General features: G+C 42.0%; 1 protein-coding gene across 1 annotated transcript in view; it reads left to right on the top strand.

Annotated features, from left to right (window-relative positions):
- Positions 1-12,855, top strand: part of LOC308288605 (CUB and sushi domain-containing protein 1) — an 803,860-nt gene that overhangs the window by 637,051 nt on the left and 153,954 nt on the right. The window contains 2 exon segments of the mRNA XM_080730076.1: positions 873-969; positions 2,014-2,118. Of these exon segments, the coding sequence (XP_080586202.1) occupies positions 873-969; positions 2,014-2,118 (202 nt within the window).

Raw genomic sequence — 12,855 nt, 5'->3', positions numbered from 1 at the left:
CTGTCTACAATGATGTCATTGGTAGGCAGGTTTCTGAACTGTCCAAGGCGCACCTCTGAGACACAGAGGAGGTAGAAAGAACGAGTAGACAGAAATAGCCGTATCATTACATTATAAATTATATAAAGATATGGTTGAAAATTGTACATTTTATGGTAATTATCCATACATTGCAGTATTGTTTTCACTATTAATTTACAGTACCCTGGAACTCTAAGAAGATATAGATATATACCTTTATTATCCCACGAGGGACAATCAGTCGCCCAGAGGCGGCACAGCAGTTAAGAAACCACCTAATGAATGCACTGACTTGCTTGTAGAACACAAATGTATAGTACAGGGGCACGATGTCGCAGTCGGTAGCTTCACAGCTAGAAGGTCCTGGGTCGATTCCCGCCTGGGTGTGTTCTCTCCTCTGTGTCATCAGTGCCCATACCCTAGGTGGGGTTGGTGAAAGGGCCTTTCTGTGTGTTTTTGCATGTTCTCCCCTTGTCCCCTAGGGTCAGTACCCTCACAAAAAACATGTAATAATCCTGGTCTCTATACTGCCTCCCCCTGGTCAGCTGGGTCGCCTAATGGAGGGGAAAGGAAGTGGTTGGAATAATGTGTTGCTTCCAAGCGCTCCGTTCTACCAGGGAAACTCACCCCTGTCAGGTGATAAGAACCGGTTTGGATTGAAGGAAGCACAAGCTCAGTCAATTGCTCTCCCCAGGTTGGCAGAGGGAAAGTAATGCCCAGGATTACAGCTTAGTTAGGCATTGGCACTGGGTGAAAAAATGTGTGATGTATGTGTGATGTAATGATGTATAGTAAATGCTATATTAAATCATCTTCCTTTGTTTTGCTGTTTTTTATTGTTCTTTGTTCAGATCCAGGTGATGACATTTGCAACTGAGCATAACTGGGATTCTCTTGAAATCTATGATGGAGGAGACATGACAGCACCTAAATTAGGATCATTTTCTGGTAGGGCTACAGTATTATGCACACACACACACACACACACACACACACACACACACACACCTTACATGACTATAACATAATCTTATTTTTCTTTTTCAGACAGTAACCTATATACAGTACTTCAATGATGTCCCCCCCCCCCCTCAAAACAAAACCTCTTCACCCAAAATAGTCCATCTACAAGCTCACAACAAGTGTAGCTTTGATGTGTGCTGAGCTTGTAGATCTGTCATATTTCCCAAATGTTTGCCCCTGAGTAGGGACGCTATGAGTTAATGTGGTTAAGGAGGAGAGGGGGAAGGGAGGGATGAGAAAATGTGTGGAAGGTTGTTCCTGAGAGGTGGAGGGAGGTGGCACAGAGAAGCAGAAGAACAGAGAAAGACTCAAAGAAAAAAGAAGAGAAGAGAGAGTGGGATGAAGGATGGTGTAACCTTTAACAATCTCCCCCGGAGGAGTTCCCTCGCTGTGACCTGCCCCAAGCACATACCTGTCATACACACCTGTCACCACACGCACGCGCGCACGCACGCGCGCACGCACACACACACACACACACACACACACACACACACACACACACACACACACACACACACACACACACACACACACACAAACAGAAAATGCAAAGTAGAAAGCCACCTGGGAGCTTCCCAGTTAAACCAGTGTCTTCTGCCAGTGGGGCTGCTGGAGGCTATAGAGGGTGATTCGTACCTCGTTGTGCAGCCATTGTAACACAACGACAACAGCTGCTTTACAAGCTCACAGGCTATTTACGGTGTGCTGCGCACGATTTAGTATTAACCAAGTTCCTCACAGTTCATTGGTATTTGCTCAGGGGACAGAAGGGGGTACTATTAATTTTACCTTGTCTCTGCTCATCTGGATGTTTCAACCGGCCCGAGACCATATCTTACCTATTTCTCTGAGTGTATGTTTTATCTATATATTTTCTGTCTTTTATTAAGTAGTTGAAAGTACGTGAACTCACTGACTAATGCTCCAGCAACTGTGATCTGAAACCGTGTCTGTCTGTTGCTACAGGAACCACGGCTCCCGCCCTCCTCAACTCCACCTCCAATCAGCTCCTCCTGCACTTCCAGAGTGACATCAGCGTTGTGGCGGCAGGCTTTCACCTGGAGTACAAAAGTAAGCCAAACCTTTAGCGTGCACGCACGCACTCACGCACACACAGAGACAGACAATAATAGTATACAGGTATTGTATAAGCTGTGACTCAAACTCTTGAATTTCAAGGACCCCCAGTTTGAAATACATCAAACCCCAAAAGATTATAATAATTATCTCTAGGACTAGGGCTGTCACAATTATTACATCATCGTCTAATCGCAATTATTTGACATAATCGCGATTATTTTTCATAATCGTCATAATCGTGTCCATGTTGAAAAATGTTCATATATATTTTTTTAAGTAAAAAATAGTGGAAATAGCAGATCTACAAGCTCACAACGCGTCGCATCGTGACGCGTTGTGAGCTTGTAGATCGGCTATTTCCACTATCAATGTTCTTTAAGTATAAAGTTGTCGAATATGTCAATAACTTCTTTGTATATTTAGGTTATGTGCCATATCTACCATGTGCAACTTCAAAGCCTAAAAGCCAAACAGAAATGTAATTTTCAATGACAAAAACACAATTAAATCGTTAATCGCAATTATTTGAGTGACAATTAATTCATTCCCCGCCTCCCCCGATAGTCCCGAGAAAATCCCAATGTCGTTCCCCGCCAGGCCCGATAGTCCTGAGAATTTGCTTTTATATAATGTAATGTTTAATTACATTCTTCCACAGCCCGTTACAAAGTCTGAGCCTTTTATCTTAAAGGGAACCTAAAATATCACACATCAAAGTAAGTGTGTTTGAAAAAAATACTGTAATAATGTATAAATTGCAATACAAATGTATAAATCTCCCCATAACCCACAGTGAACTGGCAAAAGACGCATTTGAGCTCAAAAGGCTGGCTGCCGGAAAAAAAAAGAGAAGAAAAAAAAGTGTGAGAACAGCTGTGTGTGTGTGTGTGTGTGTGTGTGTGTGTGTGTGTGTGTGTGTGTGTGTGTGTGTGTGTGTGTGTGTGTGTGTGTGTGTGTGTGTGTGTGTGTGTGTGTGTGTGTGTGTGTGTGTGTGTGCTTCCCTCCAGGACCACTATATCTCTGTTTCAGTGGTCCCTGTTGGACCCCCTGATGGTGTTCAGTCCCATAAAAAAACAGTGCTATCAGTGAGATCTGCCTCTCTCTCTCTCTCTCTCTCTCTCAAGACACAAAACACACAATTATCGCCAATTCGCCATATAAATGCTTCTAAAACGTACCTGATAATGATGATGGTTGATTTGAATCCACACCCTGGGTTATAATCCATATATCCAGGCTATAATATTAGTTTTATAATGGTATTTAGTCCACAAACTTTAGTCCACAAACAAGCCATGATCGCCTTTGCAAAGGTGGGGGTCCCTGGTCGCCTTTCTAACGGAACCAATAAGGGGTCCGCGGGTCCAACGCTTCGCCGACCTCCCAGAGCAGTGCGGAGTTACATAACATTGTAAAATCAATCAATAAGCCGATCATTTGTTACATAAAGTTCACATGATCCAGTTGCAGGGACAAGTGGTCCCTGTCGATGGGGTCTCACAAAGGGGGTCCCCTGGTCTCCAGCCAACACTTAGGGAACCAGGTGGGCGTGGGGGTCCCTGGCCCACGCTCCACCAAAACAAGCATCAACTACAGCCAACAAGCGATCGATCAACTACAGCCTCGCCTCGTTAGCAAACTGCGTCTGCCCTGCTCTTGCCAGGGCAGTGCAGAGGATTTTTTAGGGGCAGGGGGAGACATTTTCTAACATGTGCTAGAATGTGAAAATAGCAGATGTACAAGCTCTACAAGCTCTCAAAGTGTCGCAGAGCGACGTGTTGAGAGATTGCTGATCACCTTGTTGAACAAATGTCATAGCAATCCATTCTAGAGGTGTATTCTAGAAGTGTTATTGCGACCGTCAGGGAGCAGTTTACTATGAAAACCTCCACCGGCCGGCCGTCGGTCGGTCACACGTCACACGTCACACCTTTGCCCTGCTCATATCTCCGCATCAGTATATAGGGCTTGTTTGTTTATTGTATGACATCACGCCACATCATCAGCTGTGGACTCTGTGATGTCATCGTATCGCATCAGTATATAGGGCTTGTTTGTTTATTGTATGACATCACGCCACATCATCAGCTGTGGACTCTGTGATGTCATCGTATCTCCATATATGGCCATCTCCGTATATGGAGATATAAGTCGTCCATGCCCAAGTATGGGCTGGTGAGGTCAGACTTTGTGTGATGCGTAGGTTATCTCCATATATGGAGATTCAACATTCCAGGCAATGCTCTCTTCCCTGGTGAGAATTGCCCCTTTATATAGGGCTTGTTTGTGTATTGTATGACATCACGCCACATCATCAGCTGTGGACTCTGTGATGTCATCGTATCTCCATATATGGCCATCTCCGTATATGGAGATATAAGTCGTCCATGCCCAAGTATGGGCTGGTGAGGTCAGACTTTGTGTGATGCGTAGGTTATCTCCATATATGGAGATTCAACATTCCAGGTGTAACTATGGCTACCCGTATGACGTGAGAGGTGGAGGTTGTGATATTTGTGGAGATAAGCGACCAACGGTCGCTTATCTCCCGATTAGGGAGTCTTACTGGTTGTAAAGACTCATGCCCCCTTTGATGTCAATGTGTGTGTGTGCACCTGTAGGCCTACAGAGCGCAACTAGCATTTACACACAGAAACAGAGAGACAGCGCCCCCAAGTGACTTGTAGCAGACTTGTAGAATACTGTAGCAGTAATAGTATATCAATGTGAACTTGCTGTTTTTGGTCAGACATAGCATATAAAAATATTTTTCTCTGCATTTTTCTAAACAGAAAATTCTAAAAATAATTCCTATTACATAATTACATTAGTACACTTATCTGATAAGTGCCTGACGCCATAAATACAAATATCAACTGAGTTATTCGCTCGAAAAGCCATCAATTAGTGGAGGCAGTAAGGCCGAAAAATAAGCTGTTAACTTCAAGTCATGATGCAAAGGTCCCCTTTGGTATGGAAGTACCTTAGGGCCATAGGAAGGAATTTATCCAAAGAGACAAGTTGGATCACCCTTCCTTTTCTATTTATAGCCATTTAAAAAATGGCCGCCGACAATAATCCCCAATACACCAGACCCCATATCTTTGCTTCTGTTAGAGCTATAATAATAATATTGGTGTCAAAGTGTACACTTTTGGGGTCTAGGAACTCAACTAAACAGGTGTCAATGCAAAAAAATAAATACTTCACTAATTAACATGACAGCGGGGGGTAAAATATGCAAATTTCATGAAAAATAACACGTTTTAACAGGGTAACGTACCCCCTCACCCCTCCCCCTAAACTTTGATTCACTTTTCCTTTGGTATGGAGGTACCTTAGGGCCATAGGAAACAATTTATCCAAAGAGACAATTTAGATCACTCTTCATTTTCTATCTATAGCCATTTTAAAAATGGCCGCCGACAATAAACCACTATTACACCAGACCCCAACTTTGCTTCTGTTAGAGCTATAATAATAATATTGGTGTCAAAGTGTACATTTTTGGGGTCTAGGAATTCAACTAAACAGGTTTCAATGCAAAAACCCCAATACTTCACTAATTAACATGACAGCGGGGGGTAAAATATGCAAATTTCATGAAAAAAGAATACGTTTTAACAGGGTAACTTACCCCCCCACCCCTCCCGCTAAACTTTGATTAAATTTTCCTTTGGTATGGAAGTACCTTGTGGCCATAGGAAACAATTTATCCAAAGAGACAATTTAGATCACCCTTCATTTTCTATCTATAGCCATTTTAAAAATGGCCGCCAACAATAAACCACTATTACACCAGACCCCAACTTTGCTTCTGTTAGAGCTATAATAATAATATTGGTGTCAAAGTGTACATTTTTGGGGTCTAGGAATTCAACTAAACAGGTTTCAATGCAAAAAACCCAATACTTCACTAATTAACATGACAGCGTGGGGTAAAATATGCAAATTTCATGAAAAAGAATATGTTTTAACAGGGTAACTTACCCCCCCCCCCCCCCCCCCCCCCCCACCCCTCCCCCTAAACTTTGATTCAATTTTCCTTTGGTATAGAAGTACCTTGTGGCCATAGGAAACAATTTATCCAAAGAGACAATTTAGATCACCCTTCATTTTCTATCTATAGCCATTTTAAAAATGGCCGCCAACAATAAACCACTATTACACCAGACCCCAACTTTGCTTCTGTTAGAGCTATAATAATAATATTGGTGTCAAAGTGTACATTTTTGGGGTCTAGGCATTCAACTAAACAGGTTTCAATGCAAAAAACCCAATACTTCACTAATTAACATGACAGCGGGGGGTAAAATATGCAAATTTCATGAAAAAGAATATGTTTTAACAGGGTAACTTACCCCCCCACCCCTCCCCCTAAACTTTGATTCAATTTTCCTTTGGTATGGAAGTACCTTGTGGCCATAGGAAACAATTTATCCAAAGAGACAATTTAGATCACCCTTCATTTTCTATCTATAGCCATTTTAAAAATGGCCGCCAACAATAAACCACTATTACACCAGACCCCTTCTTTGCTTCTGTTAGAGCTATAATAATAATATTGGTGTCAAAGTGTACATTTTTGGGGTCTAGGAATTCAACTAAACAGGTTTCAATGAAAAAAACAATATGTTTCAACAGGAGTAAAATATGCAAAGAAAAATTAGTTTTAACAGGGTAATGTTCCTTTTTCTCCCCCTTTGGCAATGAAGTAGGCTACCTTAGGGTAATAGGAAAGAAATTATCCAAAGGGATTAGATCACCCTTCATTTCTGAAATGTACACGTTTTTTAAAAATGGCAGCCATCATTTACACTTACAGCAATACAACACAGCCTATATCTTTGCTTCTGATAGAGATATCATTTCTGGGGTAAAATAATCAGATTACATTGGTTTCAAGACAACAAAAAAACAATAGTTTTCTCATTACCTTCAAAATGGAGGTGAAATAATTAATCACATTTCATTAATAGTTAACAAATCATTTACTGATGCAAACTTGGACACATCATCAGTGTTGTTTCCTGGAGTCACTGGGTGTTTTGGGTCCTGCAAGAGTCAGCCTCCTCAGGCGACCCGACTGAAGCTGATCAGACCTCGTTATGTATCCAAGTGGCATGCTTCTGTCCCCACTGCTCTCCCCTCTTAATCTGGAGGCTTTTTCTGCTGCATCCCCAATGTTGCCTATGGCTCTTCTTTGTTGGCAACTGTTATGCACAGTGGCGTAGCTGTGCTTAGGGAGTGACTGGCAAATTCCAGACTGCTAGATGTCAGGTCTCAATCTGGACAGGGAGATGTGTGGTGGAATTTTCAGCTGCCTCTCCAGGTCAACTGTCATCACTCAGTCTCGGGCTGTGGAGAGCAAACCAGCAGAGCAGTTCTTTGGTGTTTTCTCTGACCTTTTCCCTTCCTTGACACAGTGAATGGCCTTAGCTGTGGCTTGGGAGTATTGGATGCCCTTAATGCCCTTGCTGATTGCTTAAAGGACCAGGTCACCTCTGGGACAACCAGATCTTTTTTTATTGTTGTGTGGGACACGATCAACACAATCCTGAATTATTTTTTGTGTTCAATCTGGGTTTTTAGATATGTTAGTATTTCAGCATGCTACAACTGGTCATATGATGCATTTTGCATCATATGACCAGTTGTAGCATGCTGAAATCGGCTGAAATACTAAAATATCTAAAAACACAGATTGAACACAAAAAATAACAGGATGTGTGTCCCACACAACAATAAAATAAGATCTGGTTGTCCCAGAGGTGACCTGGTCCTTTAAGCGATGGATTTCAGGACCTGGTCGTTCCTCAATAGAAACCGGCCCTCAGGCCTCACCCAGCGCCTTGGAGCAGCTGCTCAGGATATGTTCAGGATATGTAGGGTACCTGGGTGCTCAGGATGTGCACTGCAGATATTCCTGTGCCCGTGCCACAAACTCCTCCCTGACTGAGCTGAAACAGAGCCTGAGTTTATTGGTCTTCCTGTACAGCCTGATTTTGCTTAGGCTGCGGCCACAGCCATCTTCATTCAGCCATCATAGATGAGTAGAGGCCAGAGGATTTTTGGGTGCATTTCATGCTGGTAAACACAGGCCTTGAATATTCCAGGGAGCCCCCTCCAGGTCAGCACTGGTTGCCTTGATGGAATCTCTGTCATTCAGAGTGCGGTTGAAGACATTTCCAAGGCTCATCACCGGCTTCTCAATGACTGATGGGATCTGGTGTTCTCCCAGACTGAAGCGAATTTGTCTATGATATTCCCCTTCTTTTGGATAATTTTTCCCTTACCAGGTATCTTCCAGCACATGTATGCCATTGCTCACAGTCTTGGACCATCCAAGGCAATGGCACTGCCAGCATTCCATGCTTTAATGGGGAGCAACACAGCCTTTGGCAAGGGCAAGAAGACAGTCCGTGCGGCAGTCCTTGCCTGAACTCACCTTACCTCATCAGCTGCTCTCTGGCCCTATAGCCCCACAACTGAGATGATCTCCACCCACACACCCATTCTCCAGAAATCTCTCCAGAAGCTGTATGGTGTTTCCGGGGGGGAGAGTGTTTTCTGCTGGTGTTTCAGTCCGAGCGTATCAAAGGGTGCGTTCGGAAATGCGCACCGGGTGTGTGCTCAGTGTAGTGAGTGCCTAAACCCAACCCTAATCCTAACCTCAGTAAAACTATGCCTAAACCTAACCCTAACCCTAACCTCAGTAAAACTATGCCTAAAACTAACCCTAACCCTAACCCTAACCAGACCCAGTGCACATTTCCGAACGCACCCTTTGATACACTCGGACTGAAACACCAGCAGAAAACACTCTCCTGTTTCCGGGGATGACATTAGGACTGTGTCCTAATGCTCGACTCTCCCTCTTCCTTCACAAAGGAAGCTACTTTGATCACATGCCACCAAGCAGTGATGCGCTCCATTGGAAGTGCAAGACAGACTGTATTATTGTAGCTATGGGTTCTGGTGTAATAGTGGTTTATTGTCGTCGGCCATTTTTAAAATGGCTATAAATAGAAAATGAAGGGTGATCTAACTTGTCTCTTTGGATTTGTTTTTTCCTATGGCCCTAAGGTACTTCCATACCAAAGGAAAAGTAAATCAAAGTTTAGGGGGAGGGGTGGGGGGGTAAGTTACCCTGTTAAAACATATTATATTTTCATGAAATATGCATATTTTACCCCCCGCTGTCATGTTAATTAGTGAATTATTGTTTTTTTTTGCATTGAAACCTGTTTAGTTGAATTCCTAGACCCCAAAAATGTACACTTTGACACCAATATTATTTTTTTTAGCTCTAACAGAAGCAAAGTTGGGGTCTGGTGTAATAGTGGTTTATTGTTGGCGGCCATTTTTAAAATGGCTATAGATAGAAAATGAAGGGTGATCTAAATTGTCTCTTTGGATACATTGTTTCCTATGGCCCTAAGGTACTTCCATACCAAAGGAAAAGTGAATCAAAGTTTAGGGGGAGGGGTGGGGGGGTAGGTTACCCTGTTAAAACGTGTTATTTTTCATGAAATTTGCATATTTTACCCCCCGCTGTCATGTTAATCAGTGAAGTATTGGGTTTTTTGCTTTGAAACCTATTTAATTGAATTCCTAGACCCCAAAAATGTACACTTTGACACCAATATTATTATTATAGCTCTAACAGAAGCAAAGATATGGGGTCTGGTGTAATAGTGGTTTATTGTTGGTGGCCATTTTTAAAATGGCTATAAAAAGAAAATGAAGGGTGATCTAACTTGTCTCTTTGGATAAATTATTTCCAATGGCCCTAAGGTACTTCCATACCAAAGGGGACCTTTGCATCATGACTTGAAGTAAAATGTGTCTTACTGCCTCCACTAAATCACAAAAAGGTCAATATCTCCAGTTCTTTCAATTATAGCTGGATTTTGGTCAAAAATGGCTATTTTGAGATGGCTGCAACTATAGAAAAAAAAGCTTTTTATTTATTTATTTTATTTTTCGGTGAGACTAGAGTTTGTCCTGTTTCATTTGAGGTTCTGTATGACATTGTCGAAAAAATACAGAATTTAGGAAAAATGTCAATATAAAAAAAATATATCAATTTTTTTATTAAACAAAATGGCAGGAGAGCCATACAGTCAATGTTAAAATGGCGGCCAATGTGTTAATCGTCATGTAAAATGTCATAACCGTGACAGCCCTATCTAGGACCCAGATCCTCAGTGTTAATTTAACTCTGAGAGTGTACAAATAGAACCAGATCCATTTGTACACTCTCAGAGTTACAGACCCGTCCATTTGGACCCCTGGCGGTCCCCAGACCCAGTGTTGAGAAGCTCTAAGCTGATTGGCGATGAATGTCCTTGGCTTGAACCAGAGTGTTTCTACTGTTATTATGACACATCTGTACATATTGTTAATTTGGTACCTTGTTGTCCTCTGCATATGGGAATGTCAGCCGCACTGTCCCATGGTTTTGCTCATTTATCACCGCTCTGTCAGTTGCACGCGTGTGATGCTGTTTTCTTATTGCTCACACATAATTGAAGTGTAGACCTTTATTAATCCTGCAGGGGAAATTCTGTTTCATCTTCACCCATCTGACAGCTGCTCAGATGGTCATAATGGGCACTTGGAGGGGAGCAGCTATAGGGGTTAAGTTCCTTGCTCAGGGACATTTTGACATGCAATACATCATTGTTGTCGAGTGGAAACCTTTTGTGTCCAAAACCGTTAGTTTTGTGTTTAAAAAATTATTTAAAATAGTGAAAATAGACAATCTACAAGCACACACATACAACACCTCAATGTGAGGTGTTGTGTGCTTGTAGATCTGCTATTGTTACTACTTTTGTGTGACACTTTTGTATGAAGTAGGGCATTAATCTACAAAAAATGAAAAAATGAAAAATACAAATTTGAAACTTGGAGATACGAGGTTTCTGCCTGACAGTGGCGATATACTGGTTTAAGTACAGTACAGACATTAGGCCATGTAGGCCAACATGTTTTAGCAACATTAGGCCATGTACATATATGTTTTAGTGACATTATGTACATAATTTATTAATTAATATTTTTTTCTAATAATGTGATGTATGGTCTGATCGAAAAGCCTTCTTGTCTGAGTGTGTCCCTAATATCAGCAACAAAACAAATTAAATGTTGACATTGTTTAATAGTGGTGTAGAGGGAGGTGCTTAACCACTTAAATCCTATATTTTGCTCTACAAAATATATTTAGCAAAAATATCCGACCAACAAGCTCCCACTGTGTTGCAATTCAGCATCATTTTGAGCTTGTAGATTGACTAGGGATGCTAGGCTTCAAGTGGATAACAGAGAGGCGGCCATAGCTGAGTGGGTAAAGAGGTTGTCTGGGGAACAGAGGGTCCCCGGTTCAAGCCCCGGCCCTGGCCTATGTGTTAGAATGTCTCTGGGCAAGGCATTTACTGCAACCCCTTACTGCTCCCTGAGCACTCACTTCACTGCTCCTAATAATGAGGATGGGTCAGTGCAGAGGACACATTTCACCTTTGTGCAAATATACAGACTGTGTGTGTGTGTGTGTGTGTGTGTGTGTGTGTGTGTGTGTGTGTGTGTGTGTGTGTGTGTGTGTGTGTGTGTGTGTGTGTGTGTGTGTGTGTGTGTGTGTGTGTGTGTGTGTTCATTATCGAGCTTCCTACCAGGAAATCAATGTGATCCCACAGTACCAACAGTTCAGTAACCCAAACACACACACACACACACGGATGGAAGAACCTGAATAAGTGGTAAAACATAGCAAATGCAGATTCCAAACAGCTGGACGAAGTAATACATATTCTGTCATGCTATGGCATGTACTTAAATGAGCAGGCACAGTTTATCTCAATTTGGATAAAGAAGGCAAGAGCAAAAGAGAAGTGTCTGTGTACGAAAGAGCGTTCATTATTGGTGTTAGGGGTGGCACAAGCTTCAGCTACAAAGACTGCTCAACTGACTAGAGTTTCCATAATGGGAAATGCATTACAATCTATGGGTCTATATGGAGTTTGGTCGTTAGGACATAAAGGGTCTCGGAAATTGTGGTCGAAAGTTCACATTTGATGACTGTGATGCTCATTGCTCATGCATTAACGCATTAAGACGGAAGAGCAACTCATCCTCAGCGGATTCTCAGGTGACTGGAAATGTCAATGCACTCAGAACGCAATTACCAACCACAGTCCTTGGACAACTACATACATGTATAGAGGGATGTTATCAGGGACGTGCTGGCCATTGGGAAAAGCGGGACAACTCCCGAACGGCCGGTTCATTCCCGGCCGGTCCAGGCCGGTCATTAGGAAAATAAATGTCGGGCAGAAACCTCGTATCTCCAAGTTTCAAATTTGTAATTTTTTTTCGCAAAGCAAAGCCTTGCTTCATCATACAAGGCTGTCGCACAAAAGTAGTGAAAACAGCAGATCTACAAGCACACAACGCCTCGCGGTGCGAGGCATTGTGTGCTTGTAGATCGGCTGTTTTCACTAGTTTAAATCATTTTTAGTTATTTCTTCCAAATTCCTAAATTGTTTTATTTAATGTTTGCCGATGTGTGTGTTTTGTGTTTATCTTTATTTTTATTTTGCTTTTACGTTATTATTATTATTTGTGGATTATTTGCTGATAACTTGCTGATAACTTTGTGAATGTTTATGGAGACAGAATGGCAAATAAACACCTTTTGTTAAAAAAAAAAAAAAAAAGATAAATACA

The sequence above is a fragment of the Nannobrachium achirus genome, assembly GCF_963921795.1.
Source record: "Nannobrachium achirus genome assembly, chromosome: 7".
NCBI lineage: Eukaryota > Metazoa > Chordata > Actinopteri > Myctophiformes > Myctophidae > Nannobrachium > Nannobrachium achirus.
The sequence above is the reverse complement of the archived record's forward strand: the minus strand, read 5'-3'. Positions and strand labels throughout refer to the sequence as shown.